A 20,548-nucleotide genomic window follows, 5' to 3' on the forward strand; every position below is an offset into this window, starting at 1 on the left:
AAGAAAAGACAAAGACAACGAATTAATTCAGTAATAAAATAAACAACTTAAAAGAATATTTCGTGAGGCTGTTCGTGTTTTATATATGGTTCCACTACAGTCCGGTAGGGGGCGGTCGTCCACTTACAGACAGGCTCTCCGACCACCAACAATCAGGAAGAAGAAGAAGAAGAAGGAGCAACGGCGCTGCAGTGAGAAGAGCGTGTTTGTGCTAAGCTAACACAACCCAGAAGCTAAAATGGATTTAACTGAACAGGTAAGTTTCATATTCTTTTATTTAACTCCATTTACATACCACGGGCAACAGTAGGGATAGCCGTATGAACTGATCTGAATTAAAGCCATATTAATAACACTAGTTTACATAACTAGCTACCGCTAACCGGCAAAGTAAAATAATGTTAATACGTCTCCTCTGAAGTCTGAACGTAGCCTACATTTATTTAAAATCAGTTCTCACGCGGGTTTGCTAGAGACGGGGACACAATTTTGTGTTTGTCAGCAGCTAGCTAGCTATCCAGCACACCGCTAGCTTTGACTGGAGTCAGAATGGTCTAGCAACTTAATGCTAGCACGCTAACGTTAGCCGACGTAGAAGCTTGATTCTCATCGTGGCAGCAAAATGAAAGTGAGGAGATTGGACCTTTTATGCTTTTGGTCTTAACTATTATATGAGATCTTGAAGTTTATCAGGTAAATACGCAGAGGGTCAGTTGATGGCGTTTAAGATCAGGGTGATCTATGGTCTGTCAACTGCAAGGAGGCAATGACATACTGATAATATAGGTAAAAGCAAAATAATGTCTTTTTAGTGTTGAGCTACCCCCAGAACATCATCATCATCAGTAATAAACACACCTTCTCAGAAGACATTACCTCCTTTAGTGTTTTAATTATGGGGGTGGACGTAACACATCCAACAATTATCATAGGTGTTTGATTGAGTTAAGAGATGGTGACTGTGAAGTTGATGGCACATTAACCATTTAATTTTTATATTCATCAAACCATTCAGTGACATGCTGTTTTTCTACTAAATTATTCAGCTTTTAACATTCTATCCTGTCTGGTCTGTTGCCATTGAAAATAGCCCATGGAAATTGAGAATGTAATAAAACTGTAATCCCAGGATGTGGATTTCTCATTGGTCTAATGCTTTTCCGCCTGCAGATCAACCAGTTGGAGGCGGACTTGATGGAAATGGGGTCACTCTTGGAAAAATCTGAGAGGAAACGAGTGCAGGAGCTGTTAAAGCAGGAGCAGAAGAAGGTGGAGAAGGAGCTTTCAGGCAAAAAACAACAGAAGGAGCTACAGGCCAGGAGACAAGCAGATCCATCTGCAGCCTCTAAACCAGCGTACACAGTGAAGATCAACAACTATGGTATGATGCAATTGTTCACACCGATGCTGTCTATTCTTTATTAGCAAGTTTGTCTGTGTGTTCACAAAGTATTTGAAAGTTGTTCACAATGTTCCGTCTTCTTAACAGCTTGGGACCAGTCAGATAAATTTGTAAAAATTTACCTCACACTGAAGGATGTGCACAAAATCCCATCGGAAAACGTGGAGGTCAACTTCACAGAAAGGTTAGATGATAACAAGCCTGTATACATAATCATTCAGCATATAATGTTTTACATACAATTCTAATTATGCCTCTTGCAGGTCCTTTTCGGTTCTTGTGAAGGATCTTGATGGGAAAAACCATCAAATGAAAATTCTCAATCTGTCATATCAAATCGATGAAAAGGAAAGCTGCAAAAAGGTGAACAAAACAGATTGATGTGTTTAAAGGGATAATATCGTAATTTTTTTATAGAAAGTGACAAGTTATTGGATCTTGGTATAAACTGAGGCAGTGAGACTTGCAGTTGTTGATCAATTAACTTATAAGACATAAATAAGCAGCATTAAATTATTCTAACTAAGTATGGCATTTTAAATCACAGTATTTTCCAAGAGGTTTTAGCCTTTCACAACAAAACATCTTAGGCTAATTTGAATTCATTTGCACTCATGTTAAATTTGTTCGGCCACTAGAGGGCAAAAAGTAGACAATATCTTACAGCAAAACTATTGGCCAGATTGAATCAACGTGGCCATCTTGTCGTCTCTTTTCTTGTCAACTGTATAAGTTTGTGTTAATTTCTAATATTGCTCTTGGTTTAGTTCAGACGATTCCTGAAGAGAATATTCTAGCGTCTTTGTCTATCTGAAAGGCCTTTAACAACTTTTCCTTCCTGCCACAGATAAAAACAGACATGATCCTGGTCATGTGCAAGAAGAAGACGACAAAGAAGTGGGAGTGCCTAACGAAGGCGGAACTGCAGTCTAAAGAGAAAGAGTACGTTTTTTTTTCAACTTGATGTATTTAAGCTTTTAATTAGGAAGACAACATTAGTCTGGAATTTGAATTGAGGTTAGGACCACTGCATGCTCAAGTGACTGATTTCATCAAATTAATGTGTGCAGACGCCTCAGCTGCACCCAAGGTACATTGGTAGGTGTAGTTACATGAAGAATAAAATGAACCATAACTTTCTATTCACTTGAAACAATGACAATTTTCTCATCCAATCAGCATTATGTGTGCCACTATGTATTAGGAAGGGAATAAATGTCACTTGGGTGCACACATGCAAACTGAGAATCCAAACAATTAAGCTAAACTTGGACACTCAACAGAAAACCCACTACGGAGGAGACTGCGGACCCCAGCGACGGCCTGATGACTATGCTGAAGAAGATATACACCGACGGAGATGATGAGATGAAGAGAACCATCAACAAGGCCTGGTCAGAGTCCCAGGAGAAGAAGAGCCGAGGAGAAGACGCGCTTGACGTGTAAACTGCACCCACTTCTATTCCGCTAGCGAAAATAAGTGAGATCTTCCAGGGCTGCAGCGGACATGACTTGAATATCAAACACTATAACTGATGTCCCAGTATATAAATCACACTTTCACAATATGTACAATTTAGGTTTACAGCTCATAAATAAGGAGACATGAGTTATTGTTTAGCCCTGGATGGCCTCAGCTTTGAAAACCAGGTTGCTAATAGTCATAAATCATAACGCTGTTAATAAATAGAATCACACAATTGTGTACAAACACAAAAAGTGCTGACCATGAGGCAGCAGCCTAAACAGCAAAAAAATCACAGCGATTCCTCATCTACCATAATGTGGCCCTTTTCTCCCCAAGATGAATATCTTGTAAGTTGTACATGATTTCAACTGGATCAGGGAAATTGAACAATTGTGGACTTGATCTGTTAAGTCACTTGCTGATTCGTTGTAGCTAAACTGATGTTTAGTATGTTTTCTCGTGAACATTTGCTTAAGTCACCCTCACATTCCTTAAATGAAGACGACCAGAGGACTTGTCAGTCTTCAGATCAGCCTAATAATTTTTTTGTCATTCTATAAATGGATCATGATGATGGTTGCAAAGACTGTACCAATCATACAGCAGCCCAGTGTAATAATCTACATTACTGCATGGGTGTGTATGAAGTGTAATGTGCTTTACTCGCGATAAACTATGTAAAACTCGAACATTCATTTCAATTCTTTAATGTGATTTCCTACTATGATTTCTATGGTTCAACTTTTTTGCATTGTGATCTGTCTCCAATATTTGTGAATATGTACAAATTAACTTTTTAACTAAGTTGATATTTTGCTTTGGTTGTTCATGTAAGTCTTATATGTATTGTTGCCCGCCCTCAGGTTGTTCATGCAGTTCAAACAAATATAACATTTGAACTGACTCTTCGTGGTTCCATTTGTCTTGTGATTTTGATGTCAAAATAGACTTGATTACATTTATTGGATATTATATTTGCTCTCATGAAGCGTTTGAATTTAGTGAAGCCTTCACAGAAGCCTGCTTGATTGGAAGTTTTAGGTTTTGTTTCAGGGCTGTCTCCGTGAGCTGAATCTTTACTCATTGTGAAAACTAAAATATAAAGCGTCATTCAGGTACTAAAACATTTAACAATCCTAGTTTTGACCAATATAGTAACTGGTAACTGTTTGCGATCAAATGCAACTTGTAATCGATAATGACTTGTCATGTTTCTAAAAACAGTCACAGCACAATTGTATAAAGGGAGTCTATAGCCTCAAGTTGTTTTTTTTAGATGTCTCCACCAGGGGGCAGCAGTTATCGTTAATTCAGGAGAGGTCAAATCAAAGTTTTTATTGGGAAATGTGAGCTTTTATTTTGTAGGACTTAAGTTTATAGCATTTTCTGCTCCTGTGGATTTACAAAATAAATGAGATTTACTGCAATGTGTTTTATAATCTGAAATGTTTCTTTAAAACAACTTTGATTGAACATCAATTTTAGAGTTGTATTAAATATAACTTTTGTAATATTCACATGTTAGTATAACTACAACTTGTGCAATTATATATATAATAAGACTTATCAGGTTTGCTCAACTGAAATAAATTCTTCTCTAATCTGTAAGCTACTGATTCCTTTCTATGCTCCTGTGTGTGCTCTTTGTTTTTAATCGATTTGCTGTGTTTTAGTATCATTCTGTATGTGTTTGTGTCCCTGTTTTTATTTATATTTGAATCTTAATACCATTGCTGCCCATTTTGACCAGGTGTCTCTGGCAGATAAATGTATTGCATCTCAATTGGACCTTCATGGCTAAATAAAGTATAAATAAACAATACTCTTAATATTTTCATGACGCGGATTACTTGAACAATGAAAGAGTATGAATGAAGATTAAATAATAATAATAATAATAATGCAGTAAAGGGGGCCATGATTTCCAACATCCACGCAGATATCCTGATTCAGTAAGCTGCATATTTAAGTCATTCCTTATGATATATGTTAGCTCTATAATTTTGAGCGAAGACACATCACTGAATATATTTTATAAAACTGTTATTTTTTGTACTTTTAGGACTACTGACCTCAGGCCACAACTCTGGATCCGCTCCTGGAATAATGAAAGAGCAGAAGTTAGGAGCTCATGTTTTGTTTTGTTTTTATGTCAGGAGATGAAATTAAAGGTGATTTTCAGACTTCAGTAGTTTTCGACCCTCAGTCTTCCCCATTCATCAAACTGTCTGAGTGGATGTCAGATGAGCAGAGTGTGGAACCTGCTCCTGTCACAGCAGCAGTTCTCACACACGATCTGCATCAATACTCTTTCTCTTTTTTTTTATTTCCCATGAGCTGGTTCATTCATATCTTTCCCTCACACTCCGGATAATGTTGCGATCGGGATCGTGTCTGGACTTTCTCCGCCGGGGTTGCGCCAGCCTCCCTCCGCCCCCTGCTCCGTGACGTCGCCGCCCGCCTATATATCCGGACCGAGCCGAGCCCTGCCACGCCAGATGGAGACAGTCGGACGCGGCGGACGCATCATTACGCACACGAGCAACTGCTGAACCACAGGCGAAAGGGATATTTTGTCATCTTCGGGCCTGTGTACGAACTGTCTGGTCGCTCCCACCGCCGCCGAGCTGAATGGATAGCGGCTGTTTCACCGCGGCGCAGCGCCTTTCCTGCCACGCCATGAATGCGGATTTATTTAAGCCTGCTCCGGAGCGTGGAGCCCCGCAGCCGCCTGCCCCGGCGAGAGCCAGCCGGACCCGACCCGAGCAGAGCAAGCCGGAGCTGGCTCAGGTGGTGACGGACTCCAAGACGGGGAGGTCATACAGTAAAGGGAAGCTTCTGGGCAAGGTATGGACTTTCACTTCATGTTTCCCCCTCATGGTTGCCATCGGAATCTCTCTTTTTTTTTTTAATCCCCGTGTGTAACTGAGTCGCAGGTTTTTAGTTAGATACCGAATCTGTCGCTGCGCACGAATCACCGCGGGCTGTCCCCCAGGTGCGTTACTTCTTGCGGGAATAGGGGTCGACCTCGTGGTGGATATGGCCAAGCTCCCTTTCCGTGGCCGCGCGTCATTGCCGAATGAATCAGGCGCAAGGTGTGCCCGGCTCCGGTGCGCACACATGACCGGTGGCACCTTTCATAGAACCCGCGGAGTTCCTCTTCCACGAGCACGCGTGTATTTAAATGGCATGTGGGGCTGATGTGAAACCAGCAACGCATGTGTCCGCCCGCGTCCCCTCCCTCGCAGTGTTGTGTGTGTGTGTTTTCCCACATGTATGAATGGAGGGGCTGTGTGATCAACGTGTTGCTCGTCATCCACACGCTGCGTCAGGCACCCAGCCAAGTCGTTTCTCCCCTCGCTCTCTCGCCTGCTGCCTGCCGCAGAGCTGGAAACGTCTCCGTCAATTTCACGGTTAATGAATGCAGCAGCCTGCTCTGCCTCGTCCCTTCTGCCCTCGAGCACATCTTGATTACAACCTGGGAAATGCGTGGACAAAAACTAGTAAACAGGACAATCTGGGCTTGATTTTTTTTAGGGTTTAAGACTCGTACGAGAACATCCAGGATGCCGATTACCTTGGTTATGAAACAATCCACCTGACTGAATTAACCCTTTTCTTGTGTTGTTTAATTGTGGATTGCGAATTTCTCACGTCACCCTTTGCCTCCACATCATATTTGGCCCAGTCATTCTTGGATCAAATACTTTCTTTAATGCAGCTTATTTATGGCCATTGCAGGTTTTCAACCTGCTGCATTTTAACTGAACGTTGTTTTTGATCTCCCCCCAGGGTGGCTTTGCTCGATGCTACGAGATGACAGACCTCTCCAGCAACAAAATGTATGCCGTGAAGGTGATTCCCCAGAGCCGGGTGTCCAAACCACACCAGAGGGACAAGGTACACGACCGTACTTGTTTGTTTGATCGGTGTGTCTCGCTGAAGAGAACGCTGCGTTATCTGACTTCAAAACATCTGGATGTGTCGGGGCTTGAAATGATGGGCCCCAGAAAACTGATCGGATGTCACATTTCTCTTGACAGATTACGAATGAAATCGAGCTGCACAAAACCCTGTCCCACAAGCATGTGGTGAAATTCTCTCATCATTTTGAAGACAAAGAAAACATCTACATATTCCTCGAGCTCTGCAGTCGGAAGGTGAGACCTCAAGACATTTATTTGCATGAGGGATCATACGCCTACACGTGTTTTGCATATACCTACAGTTTACAGCTTGCTTTGTTTTGCATTGGTGCAATGGAAACAAAACATGCTCTATGTATGTATGTATATCTCAGAGTCAAATGACTATCGACGTAGAGTCCCAGACACCCATCTGATTACCAGCATCACCTCATCTCTGTGCTGGTGTGCGGAGCGTGTGATGTGTGTTGCAAGGTCCCACTGATGGATGTGGCGTTGACGGCTGCTCATTGCTTTTGTCTCCCTAGTCTCTAGCACACATTTGGAAGGCCAGGCACACGCTCACGGAGCCAGAAGTGCGATATTACCTCAAACAGATCATATCTGGCCTCAAGTACCTCCACAGCCGAGGCATCCTGCACAGAGACCTCAAACTAGGTATGTGAACCAACGACACTGGAAAACATGGCGTGCACACGCACACAAAGGCATGCCAGGAATCTGCTGTGACTTTGGGCAGGCGCACATGTTATCTGTGGAATGCTGACTGGACAAATGGTTTTGTCTCCTTTTAGGCAACTTCTTTGTCAATGAGAACATGGAGCTGCGGCTGGGAGACTTTGGCCTCGCTGCCAAGCTGGAGACAGTCGAAATGAGGAAAAAGTTAGTTTATTTTAGTTAAGTTTTAATTTAAATGAGTTTGCCACAAACTGTTTATATATAAAAATGATAAATGGCTCTTGGAACATTTCTGACATTCTCCCCCTTATGTGATTTGTAGTTCAAAGCTGTGCATAGTTGTCATTGAGGTGGTTATCTCTGTCCACATCTTGAACACGAGACGTGTTCTAGACTTGTATGATGCACAATTACCTTAAACCCTTGAGTCAGTTACAAAGCACATTGTTCCTCTCACCTCTTTCCCCCTCAGTAAGTACCTAAGTAAACCGGTTTCCAAGTGGCAGTTGAATGTAGCGCTGAGAGCAGAGTTTCACTACCTGTTTGACACCTTCCTGTGGAATACCAGAAGCATTTCTGTGACGAGGAAAAATGCTTCAACCACATCTTCCCTGTCTGTAACAGACAGAATCTGAATTGGAAGATTGAGGTGTTAAATGTTTTTTTTTCTTTTTTTTTCTTTCCTCAGAACAATCTGCGGTACTCCCAACTATTTGGCCCCTGAGGTGCTCAACAGACAGGGCCATGGCACTGAGTCTGATGTCTGGTCTCTTGGATGTGTCATGTGAGTTTGGTTTAGTTCTTTCTTCTCTAATTTAGCCTGGGGTGATATGCTCTCTCTGGTCATGTGTATATGACTAATGCTTATTTTGTAGCTACTTTCTTTGTGGTTTATCTATCCTGCCTCGGTCAGAGTGGAAATGAGGACATTGCACTGGAGCAGCGAGGTCATTTAAAAAAGAAAAGTCTCTTTGTTTGTCTCTTTATTTTAACCGGCTGCCTCGGTTTGTGCTGTCCAGGTACACGCTGATGTGCGGCAGCCCTCCGTTCGAGACTCTCGACCTGAAGGAGACTTACAAGTGTATAAAGGAAGTTCGGTACAACCTGCCCGCCACCCTTCCCCCCGCCGCACAGAGACTCATCTCGGGCATCCTGCAGAAAAACCCCCAGGACAGACTGTCGCTCGATCAGATCCTCAACCATGAATTCTTCACCAAAGTACGTCCAAATGACTGTATAGGGAGCGGGAGATTATGCTTTAAACTATTACAGAGTTTAGCACTCTTCTCTTTTAGTGCTCACAGAGAATGAGATGTGTGCCTTCTGCTTCTCTCGTCATCTTCCTCACCTTTTGTCTGTTTGCTCTCTGCGTTTTCCTCCTCTAGGGTTTCACTCCTGATAAGCTTCCTCCCAGCAGCTGTGAGACGGAGCCAGAGCTCCACCCCCCGAGTCCTGCCAAGAAATTCTTTGCTAAAATGGCCAAGAGCCTCTTTGGCAAGAAGAAATCGAAAGGTAAGCAGCAGCTTTGAAGTGACTGGCACAGTAGAGGACTTGGTCATTCATTAAGTAAATAATCTGGTTGGTTACATATTTGTTCATTTTATAAATTAAACTCTGCTCTTTGTTCATGTTGTCAATCCCGTTTGCTCTTGTGTAAAGTGTTTTTAAAAATGCACATGACCAACCGGATGGTTTCCAGGTTAAGATTTCCTCTAAGCATTTCAGAAAAAGGAGACGTGAAAAGTCTCCTCATGCTTGAACATATTTGTCTTTACGTTTCTAATGCACAACTGTTTCTGTTGCAGTGGAGAAGATTCCATGCGAGGAAAAGGACGAGAAAGACATTTCCAAGCTGGTGTCGGGCATCGTCAAATGTTCAATCAACCGCCAGATCAGTTACAAGACAGTGGGACCCAATGAGGTACACCTTCTCCCCCCCCTCCTCCTATAGCATCAGCTCTACATCACACTTTCAATATTAATAATTGGATACAAATCCGGATAAAGGTGAATTACACTAAACTGTAAAATATAAACCCTGATAAAAGTTGTATCATTGCTGTAAATGGATAGATAACAACCAACTGTTTGAAGTGAGCCGAACACCACAGCATTCATTTAAACCCTGAAACTATTCCACAAATGTAACTGCCATTGACACATTTCCAGACTTGGACGAACTGAACAATGATCTTTTAACTTCAAGCACTTGTAGTTTTAACTTCAAAGGTATTTCAAGAGCGTATCCATTTTTAAGATTTCTACAAGTTAGTGTCTCAGGCTGTTTGGATATGTTCCGGTGAGATTGCAGAATAAGAAGCTGTTTTTGTCCCAGACGTCCTTCAGCTTGTCAATAGACAAGTCAGAGGAGAAATGTAGCACAGCCTCGGTTCCACGGTGTATTGTAGAATGAAGCTGATGAAATTGTCCTCTCTGGAAACTTCTGCTTTTCCCCTCACTACAGACATAATCATTAATGGTTTATGATTCACAAATGGAGCCAGGACGCTCAGTCGGTCCACTCCCTAATCAGGCTGGTCTAGTCGTCCTCATAAAGACCAAAGGAACAACATTGTTTGCGCTGTGTCATGAACAGTTCTTTGTCAGCTTGATAATGGACACATTACTGGAACTCAAACACAGGTGTGAGGTAACACGAGATTGGAAACTGTTGATGTCACATCACAGTTGCAGCGGAAAACTGCGGTACGAGAAATAGTTTCACCTGCAGTGAAAGTAATGTGAAAACTAAAACCTTAAAAATCAATGAAGCATCCACAGTTCAACCTGCAGTACGAGTTAGAAGGGAAAAAATGTTTTTGTTCAGGCCCCTACATGACTTGCACTCATGTTATTCTGTGGCTGATCTATTTTTTTTTTTTTTGTTGTTGTTGTCTGTCCTGCCTTTACACACACTTTGGTGTTTTTTATGTCTCGAGTGTTTGTTTGATCATGTGTCTTGTTGCCGCTCAGGTGCCCTCACCCACTGGTCAGCTGGTCAGCTCTGTGCCTCTGGAACAAACTCCTGCTGAGGAGGAATCCAGGAAATCAATCTCTCGCTCCTTCAAGGGCACCATGGCCAGCAGCTCTGAGCGTAGGTTTCAGTACTTCTTTCCAACAGATATTTTTGTATATATATAGTTTTGTTGTTTGTGTGTTTTAATCAATATTTTGCTTGTGTTCTCTCCAGCGTGCGAAGATGCGCTGACACCTGCTGCTGTTGCTGAATCGGCCATGAAGGTTCTCAAAAGCTGCCTGGCCACCATGCCTACAGGTAGGAGAGCGCAAAGCAGAGATTTTTGGCTACTGCTTAATAATAATGTTTAGCAAGTGAGCTCTGTGTTCCAAGAAGCGTTTCACAATCATCGTATGAGGAATAAAGCAACAGACGCTTGCCAGAGAAAATATTGCTACACTTCAGTCTCTTAACATGAATCCTTTCTTACTTCCTTTTGAATTAAAGTAAGAGATGCACACTCTGATTTAAATGCTTCATCCAGTCCTTTAGAACCTTTTGACTATCTACCTGGAAATCAAAACTTTATTTTGTGCTCTTCATTCATGCAGGATTAATATTATGTGCTATGAAATTTTAACAATCCCAAATTTTTCTTTTCTCTAGCCACCAGAAACCCACCGTGTTTGTCCCGACCACAGTCCTTCCTGTGGGTTACTAAATGGGTCGACTACTCAAACAAATATGGTTTTGGGTACCAGCTGTCGAACCAAAGTATCGGTGTGCTGTTCAATGAGGGCATACATCTCAGTCTATGTGACCAACGCAGGTATGTTTTTTTCTCTTTTTTTTTTTTTTTAAATGGGGGGGTTCATGTAAACATTATCCATAAGACTTCCAAACGTTATACAAATGACACAATTTTGGTCAAATGTCAGAACTTGTCTTCTATCAAACTTATCTCTAAATAATTTTGAATGTGTTTTGTTTTCCCCAACAGGACAGTTCATTACTGCATGACCAACAACAAACACTTCAGTTTCGCTGCTAACGCTCTACCTGAGCAGCTTCGCAGCCAGAAACAAATTGTCGAGCTAATGGCCAACTACATGGAGGAGAACCTCATGGAGGTAAATGAGTGTTTTAGTTTACGGGTTATAGTCATAAGTTTGTTATTGAGAAGGATGATCATGTTTCCATTAAAAAAAAATAACTGTTTAAAAGTTGATCACTGTAAAGAAAAATACATAATTGGTATTAAATACTCAAGTATTGAACCTGAGTCCATGAACTAAACTAAATCCGCTCTGACCTCCTCAGGGTGGAGACCTGCATTGTGATGAACAGGCCTCAGTTGCTCCTCCTCTGCTGCTCCAGTGGGTGAAGACTGACCACGCTCTGGTTATGCTCTTCAACAATGGCACTCTACAGGTAAGAAAATGCTCCGCTACATCTGCCTATTTTCCAATTATTCAGCTGCCAGTTTCCATTTTAGTAGTTTTTCTAACTGTCATTCTGTTTCATTCCTTTCAGGTGAACTTCTACACAGACCACACCAAGATCATCCTGTGCAAGTCATCCGACGACTCCTACTTGCTCACCTACATCAGCCGGGAACGCGTCTCATACACTTACCTCCTCAGCATGCTGAATGAGATGGGCTGCACCCCCGAGCTGCGACACCGACTCCGATATGTGGTGCAGCTGCTTCAACACCATGCTGATGCCTAAAAGCACAGCTCTGTGCCTCCCAGGCTGCCCGACCGGTAGATGCCTTAGAGGCAACATGACTGGTTGACAGTTTTTCTTGGGCAGCCTGACTGGCTGATATAATTTTTCAAGGCAACACTGGGAGGGGCAATCGCCTGTCCAGTTGATGGATGGAAGGCTGCTGCACTCCTGAGCAACATTCTTGTCTTGACTAGTGCTTAGGCTGCGTTTTGTCAGTTACATTGACCTTGATGAACATCAAGCAGTCAGGAAGTTGCCCAATGCAGCATCTGTCTCAAGGGTTTGTGCCTGTACAGCTTATGCCTCAAAGGTATCCACCTGGAAGGTACCGATACCTAAAATAAGAGACTCCTTAATGGCCTGAGATGACGGATTCCTCATGGGCAGATGCCTAAATGAATGCCCAAACTCGCAATGACCTTCCTTCAATCACTCGAAACCACCGCTTCTTTGCTGGATCTTTTAAAGCCATCCACCCAACCCTGCAGCTTTCAGCTTCCCCTGATAGCTAATAACCAAGGCATGGTATCAAAACACTAAAACTGTCCCATCTGCTCGTAACGGAACGAGGATCGTCTTGCAGCTGGAATGCTTTCAGACTCTATTTTCCAGAAGTATTTAAGCAGCAAGGTCATGTATGCCGTTGACTTGCACTGGACCTGTGATTTTACAGCAGAGATGATTTGGGAAGAAGTGTGGTTTGATTGGGGGGGGGAGAGAGAGAAACCCTCCTACCCTCAGTTGGTTTCCAGCCTCTTTGGATTATGGTGCACACATTCATTTTTTTTCCTCTCCTTTTTAAACAAATGCCATGAGCCAGCTTTAGGATCACACTACGATCTTGACCTCACATGCACAACTAACATTCCTGGCCTTATTTGATGATGGCGATGCTAAGGTTTAGAGAATCTTTGCTTCCTTTGCTCAAAACTCACTTTCGTCTTTTTGTTAGTTATTAAGACAAATTTCACTGACGTGGTACACGGGCTAGGTGAGCTACACAATTTTGCACTTTTTTTTTTTTTCCTTTTTTAAATTCATCTAGGAAGCAAAACCTTTTACTACCACTTTCTTTCTTTTTTTATTTGCTTTTAACTTGATACCAAAAGGAATTTTCTTTGTTGGTTTTTTAAAATGATTCGGTTTTAAATTCACGTGCAGTAGGTGAGTGTGTGCCACACGTGTGCTGGTAAACAAAACTGTTGGAATATGAGGATAGGGGGGGTGGGGGATAAAAGTGCCTTTCTGAGGGATGTCTGTTTAGTGCAATAACAACCCTTAGTGAATGTCATGCTGGATACAAACAAGATACGAGATGGGTTTTACAAGTGGGATTTACTTTTGTACTTTGAAACGAGTTTAAAGTAAATCCACGAGCACTACACTCTCCATACCTGGTATAAGCTTTTAGAACAACTATTATCTTCAGTATATATCCCAGTAATATCTACTATGGAAAAAAGAAGAGAACATTGTACTCCACTGTACTGTAATCCTTATTGGTTTACATTGCTTTCTCGACCCAGAGTTGTATCCTAAAACTGTGACGTGGAATGCAAGTATTGCGTACGTGTTTTTCAAAGAACCCAACATTGTGAAAGCCATCTGCCAATTCAGAGTCTTTATTTTTGGCACATAATGTCTTGTTTATTTATTTTTTATTTATACATTTTTTTTAATTTATTGTGTAAATGTTACGGTCTTGACACAAGGAATTATGATCACCTTTTGTATGTAATGTATTTGGGGGGAAATGGGACAAAATAAAGTTTATTGAAAATGAATTTCTTTGTGCTCATTGTCACTGAATGAAACTATTTATCTTTATTTAAAATGGGTTAGTTTGTTAGCAGTTGGTGTATCTTCAACAGGGGCTACTACTAAAGATGCAGTATTTGACATAGTATTGTATCACTCTATCTCTGTTGCATAAAGTATTTGGTGCTTTAGTGTCGCTCTGGATACCAGTGCTGGCTCCTGTGGCTTCACTCAAGACACTCTGTGAGATGTCCAAAGTACGACAGCATTACATCGCTCAATATGATAAGGTATTTACCAATTGATTTAAAGGTCATATATTTAAAAACATTCACATTCCACAAAGCAAATATCAAGGCAGTTTGTCAATTGAAAATGTTGGCTTATTAGCTTATGCTCTAGGTACTTGACAGAATTGCCCTGTCAGCAAATGTCTTTTGTTTGAGTTGCTGTCGATGGCTGAGAGACTTATCAAGTAGGAATGTTTAGAAATGTGTTGGGGTGGGTGCCTTTCGATGCAGAGTACATTGTGTATTAAAAAAATTATCATGAACTTACCCTTTTTTTTTGCTTTGTCTACTGTACTACTCCATGAAGGGTTCGCCTGTAGCTCAACTAAAAGAGTCTACTAAATTTATATATTGTAGCAGGAAATAATGATGGTTGGGCATGTGACTATTCACTTCATTGGGTTTCACTCCGGTTTCAGTGTGGACTCTTGGGACTTTTGTTTCACTGGCGACACTTGAGAAGATGTAAACACAACTTCCATGGGAAAGCCAGACATTCCTTTGGTTATATCACGGTGACAGACAATTGTCAACAAAATGTCGCCGTCTGGAGCGTCAACTTAATTTGCAAGCACACAGGACGTCTGATGTGTTACAAGCAGTGAACGACACCACACTGCCCAATGTAGCTGCTGGGGTTTACCCTTGACTCTTTTTCACCCCATTCATGATTTCCTTCTTTGATAAATGTGAAAAAAATACAAAAAACCCTTCCATGGTTTACAACAACCACAGTAAGCCTGTTTATTAGTGTTTCTGTCCCTGTTCATGTGACCTGATCTTATCAAACTTCAGTTCTACTACTTTACAAAGAGGAGGCTTCAAAACATGACCTTGTCCTCGTTGCCCTGCAGCCTTGAGCAGTAACCTCACTGTGTAACTAAATGCTGTCTACAATCTCAATTCATTATAATGTCTTTGGGTACCATGGAATGAACTCTAAACAGTTTGCTGTGTGACGTTGGACACCAGCCCACTCATATCAATACGTCCAATTCTGACTTCATCTGGTAAACAGCATTAAATGAACCAAACATTTCAAAATATTATCTTGCTATTCTCACTAATGTAAGGTAATGGAGTATAGAATATATATATCATTACAGAATAATAAGTTTGTTTGACAAAGCATGACAAGAATGTGGATTCAGTTCAGCGCATAGTTGACATTTTTATTGAAAGATAACATTTTCTTCAGCTGAAAGACTCCATCTTCAGATAAGGACAAAATCTTTGGTGAGGGCTACGACTTCTTCACATTACTGTGACTTCTCGAGAATTTTGTCTTGTCTTCTCACAACGTCACATTTCTTCTTGCTAATCGTCCTCTCACCATGAAAAGACAAAGAATCCAGGTGTTAATTATAAAACAGAAAGCCCCGGTGCGCTGACAGAATCTGTTAACCACACTTTCTAGAATCACCTGATGCCGACTTAGCTGTGATAGAAGAACCTGTTAAAAACCTCTGGGGAGGAAACAAGCACATAACACATTGAGTGCAAAGACATGGATTTGTACATTAATATCGGATTTCATACATGTGCACGTAAGCACAGGCCTGACTGTTGTTATGATGTTGAAGCACTCTTCTTTTTAAGCATGGACACCGTCATTTCAGCCACGTTAGCAGGCTGTTTTGGGTTGCGTGTTGTCGACAGTACACAACAACTACTATGTGAAATCCCACAGAGACAAAGGGAGAGAGAACTATGATCAAACTTCCCTCCTGATTGCAGAGTGGAATCTGGGGCAGCAGCAAGAGATCACAAGGCTGCTGTGCTGTGACTGAGGCCAAATGTGCTGATTCCCCAGCTTTAATTGCAGCATGAGATTCTCACTCCCCACAGTCAGTTATTACCTCCGAGGTGTAAATGAGAAATTCCACCGTGAAATTCTTTTCTGCAGTAAAAAATCTGGTACGAAAAGATTCTGCTGATAATCTCTTTCGTCTTTGTCGGTGTTTGACAGGACATACAAAATGAATTAGATGATGCTGAAGTAAAATGGTGAAATATGAGATCAATTTAAAGACACTTAAAACGATGTGGCAGTATGATAAGCGTCAGGAAGTGCAGATCACATCAAAGCACCTCGGTATGTGTGTGTGTTCTGATGTTTCTGTCCCCCCCAGCAACACAGGCAGTCCCCCCCACCAAGAAATGTCATAATCAGTCGAAAGTAATCTTGAAGTCACTCGTGCTGGTGTGATGCTTGAAGTGAAAGGAACATGCCGATTTAGAAAGACATGTGTTTCTGCTTTTTACTGGTTATGTACAGGCACATTGCAGGGGGATCAGGGGGGGATGCCTTCCCCCTCTTTACCAAGATGAACAAAAAACCAACCCCCTTAATAACCTGCCAGTTCTGCCATTCCCTCTAAGACATCCCCCATCCTCCATAGTGCTGTGAGTGCAGACAGAGAACTTGTGTGTGCGGCAGAGCGTCCTATGTGTGCTGCTGACTGAATTGCAGTATATTTTCAAAAGTTGCAACCGAGTGGTATTGAAAAATAACAGAATGACCAACGGGTCTCCCTCACCCTCTCTCTCACACACAAACACACTGAGCGTCACCCACAGCACAGGGATTTTTACTTGCGTTGGTGGCCATCCATAAAGATTTTACCATCTTCAGTGGGGAAGCAGGATTCAGCATTGACTCGCTGGATACTGGTTAGGCTGTGGGGATTCACGCAACAAGTAGTAAGTGCACTACTGCAGGAGTGTGGTCCCCCATAGCCCCAACCCCAACCAATCAGCTCCACAAGTTAATCTTCTAGAGATACTCTCAATTAAATAAATAAATAAATTGGTGAGAATCCAACCATCCCTCAGTAAAAATTTACAAAATTACCCACTGTTTCTTTTTAAATAAACAATTTCTATTCTCGTTGTTTAGTTTTGATCTGTGTAATGTTCTTTTTTCTCCGGCCTCTTGACAGAATGATGTAATGCATTAGTAGTGCTGACGATATTCTGTTTCCTCAATCTCTTAATATGACAGCACCTCTTTGTTCCAGGAACAATCCAGACATTCAAAGGAAACAAAGCTCACTGTGCTTCAGTTGATGTATTTCAGGCTTCAAGCTGAGAAAATGTAAAAATCACATCTAACCACATCAACAACGTCCTGTTATGTGTACATATCACACTTGAGTGTCTCTGAATGTGATTTCTGAGAAGTGCTAGACAAAATGAGAGTTCAAAGCCTGAAAATCCCAGAGTTTACCAGTTTAATCATTCTTTGAACGGTGCTTCTGTAAAGCACAACATATAAAATAAGCAGAAAAAATGTGAGACATTTTTCATTTCAGCATGCAACTGTGGGTCCCAGATCTAGGAAATAAGCTGTATCACCTCCAAATTGGCTAAAGCAGAATCAGCGCACAATACAATCATTTTATCATTACATCATCTCCTCACGCTGTACCTTAATGGCAATGTTCCAATATGATTGTCTTCTCTTCCCCTTTTGTTAAAGTCAAATTTGTTTAATGATTGTGGCGGCAAATAGCTCACAAAACAATGATTTACCGAGTTGAAGGGGTCGTCAATAATCCCCAAGAGAGATACAAATCTGTCCATCCAAATTAGGTCATTGCAGAGGGGTTACGCAGAGTGTGGGAGAGAACCTGTGACTTGAACAGGTCTGAACATATCTGGATTGAAGGGCTGGTGACCCTCAGGGGCGCTATACCTCTGTCACAGATAACTGACTACAGAAACTGAGGATGTGTTCTTTGGGATTTATTTCTAAAGTTAAAAAAAATGCCAAAATACCACTCGTCCAATCCTCATTGATTTTGGAGATAACATCAGGAGCCCATTCATTAATTGGGCATAAGTGAGATCTGCTTTGAATGCTACAAAACTATTTTTCCACTGCTCCTTGTGGAGTACTTGACCATAAGACATGTTGTTTTATGAGAAGATAATGTCAATAAACAAATAAATGACTTGGTATGTTTTAACAGTGATGTCACTCGCCTACTCCAACATCTGAAATGACTTCCTGTGGAAGGATACATCTTTAAAGCCCAGAGGATCTGTGTGTTTAAAAATAAGGTTGAGACTCTTACTCTGAGAACTTGTGCCCAACCGATTTCTAAAACAGCAGCCCTGGTTTCTTCTTCTGCTTAGTAGAATTAAGTAATTACTGTATATAAACACTCTGCAATCATCAGTAATGAATTCATCAGGAAGTAAATTAAGTCGTCAACAATTAAGTCAACACCATAACCAAACAACTATATTTGCGTGGTGTTTTTTTCATTTTGCACCATGTTTCTTTCCATGTTTTATTAACAACAGCAGCAGCCAATCAGCAGAGAGTACTGAGCTTATGTCATTAGACATTCACATATGACGTCAGACGCGGTGACAACAACGGGAACATTTCTAGAACATTCGAGCGAAGGTTTGCGCCTGCGTAGAGAGGAGCTAGGACATCTTTGTTTGCTTCTTCTTTCCCTTTTTCCAACCAGATATATTTGAATGTTTCCAGCTCCATCGTTTATTAGAAGCATCATCACCAATTTCACTCACTAGTTGTGAATTTTCAGCACATTTTCCGTCTGTATTCTCACCAGGGCTCAGTCGGACATTTTTTCGAACCTTTTACTAATAGTTTTGGACTTACCGCCTTGGACTGTTTTCACATACAACTCATCTGCAAAATTTCAGGAAAATGGCTGTATTTTGGCCAATGTCTGGAAGCAGTGCAAACACATCATCCGCATCCTAATTTTATTCTATCACTTGAATTAAACTGCTCCTGATAAACCAGCTCTGCATGAATATTCAATCAATGTTAAGTCATTCGATAAGCAGCCTTTCGGTTGCCCCTTTTTAAACCTTGGCTCTACTCTCATCTTATCTCTGAGCAACTCACCAGAAACACAGAATGTTTCTCCCAGTGCCCTAACTTAGCTCTATCACTACGTACTCAAACGTGTTGGTTTTATTCCAACTGCTTTGTTCACTATTCACATGGGGAAAGAATGAGGGCCACAAACTAAATGTTGGCTTTGTGAGCAAGTTGTTGAAGTGTGTGTGTGTGTGTGTGGGGGGGGGTTTTCTATGGGGAAGTATTGCCTTTAGTGTGTGTTGCTGACATTTCCACAGTGCTCTGCCTGTTAATGGAGTTACAAAGAACAGTTGTTTAAAGAACGCTTGAAGTGATTATGTTCCCTCCGAGGACTGCTTACTTCCTCGGTGGTTCCCTCCCCCCCTCACATTTACGGGAACAAAAATCCCTGTTAGTGCGGTGATAAGTAAATGCTTTGAAGAAGGATATGTGGGACAGGGAAAAGTGGGTGGTGTGAAAAAATAGTCAATGGATGGGATGCTCTTTCTTTCCTCTGCGGCTGTTTCCCTGACCCTTGGTCATATCTTATTCTGGCTGTTATGGGTGTTTGTGCTGCTGTGGCTTATCCTTCATGTGGGATCCTACTGCTGATGTCACATTCCTGCCGGTTAAGGCTACGAGGAGTGCATCACACACACTTGTGTACGTCACACGCCAGCCCTACAGGAAATGTGTGTTTCCTTTTACGATTCTCCCCCTGTTTCCCATTAGGGGCACAAAGGAGAATGTCATCCACTCTGGTGAAGTCAGACTGAAGTTTTCTCTCCACGTCTCAGTGAATCAGCTCGTGGTTCAGCAAAGAAGGTGGAGTCGCTTCCTGTCGAATCTACCAGACATTTTTGACCTTTTGTATACAGCTTTTGTCACACATTAAAAATGAAAACAGTGGCCAAACAGATTTAGTCAGGCCTCATGGCTCACTGGGAGCTCTGCTTCATTGTTTTTTGTGAGCTACATAAAAATCTGTAACATTTACTGCCATCTTTTCCCCAAAGCATATAAGTAAGGGGAATTTTAAGAGGAGATGACTGTAGGTCAATTTAATTTTTTTTAATTTTTCAGGTTGCTATGTCCAAAATATCATGTAGAGAAATGAAATATCAATTTCATTGTCATTTTGGCCCCTCGCTTTTTCTTTATTCCTATTCACATACGCTCTATCGAAATAGTTCCTTCTGAAATCTATCAATTCTTGCATCTCATGTCTCATGTTTAATGTATTTCTTCCTGTTTTCTTTCTCGCAGCGTCTTTCCTCGCTGTCTTTGGTGCTAAAGCTGTGCTCATTATTCATCCCTGCTAATGATCAGGCGCAACATCTCCCAGTGAAACCAGTGAACATAAAACAGCACTAAGACCAAAGTCCGTCCATCAGGAAGTGAAACATCTGGAGGGAGACAGATGAGAGGAGAGGGAGAGGAAGAATTCTTCCAGACACCGACTGCTGAGGGACAATTTGACCTAATTAGTAACT

At 41.6% G+C, this 20,548-nt stretch overlaps 2 protein-coding genes across 2 annotated transcripts; both read left to right on the forward strand.

The window, feature by feature from the left end:
- The first annotated feature begins 114 nt into the window (after nt 1-114).
- On the forward strand, nt 115-3,773 carry cacybp (calcyclin binding protein). Its single transcript, XM_053438984.1, has 6 exons — nt 115-256; nt 1,171-1,381; nt 1,490-1,586; nt 1,666-1,765; nt 2,250-2,344; nt 2,686-3,773. Exons 1-6 carry the CDS (start codon nt 239-241, stop codon nt 2,846-2,848), a joined length of 684 nt encoding a protein of 227 aa, XP_053294959.1. The 5' UTR covers nt 115-238; the 3' UTR covers nt 2,849-3,773.
- Nucleotides 3,774-5,376: 1,603 nt separating this feature from the next.
- plk3 (polo-like kinase 3 (Drosophila)) lies at nt 5,377-13,945 on the forward strand. Its single transcript, XM_053438983.1, has 15 exons — nt 5,377-5,717; nt 6,663-6,770; nt 6,914-7,030; nt 7,324-7,453; nt 7,591-7,678; nt 8,163-8,258; nt 8,494-8,692; nt 8,860-8,986; nt 9,280-9,395; nt 10,448-10,568; nt 10,665-10,748; nt 11,097-11,259; nt 11,431-11,560; nt 11,751-11,861; nt 11,964-13,945. The coding sequence occupies exons 1-15, from the start codon at nt 5,502-5,504 to the stop codon at nt 12,159-12,161; spliced, it is 2,004 nt and encodes a 667-aa protein (XP_053294958.1). The 5' UTR covers nt 5,377-5,501; the 3' UTR covers nt 12,162-13,945.
- The last annotated feature ends 6,603 nt before the right edge of the window (nt 13,946-20,548 follow it).

This window comes from Pleuronectes platessa, chromosome 13 (genome assembly GCF_947347685.1).
Source record: "Pleuronectes platessa chromosome 13, fPlePla1.1, whole genome shotgun sequence".
In the NCBI taxonomy this organism is placed as follows: Eukaryota; Metazoa; Chordata; class Actinopteri; order Pleuronectiformes; family Pleuronectidae; genus Pleuronectes; species Pleuronectes platessa.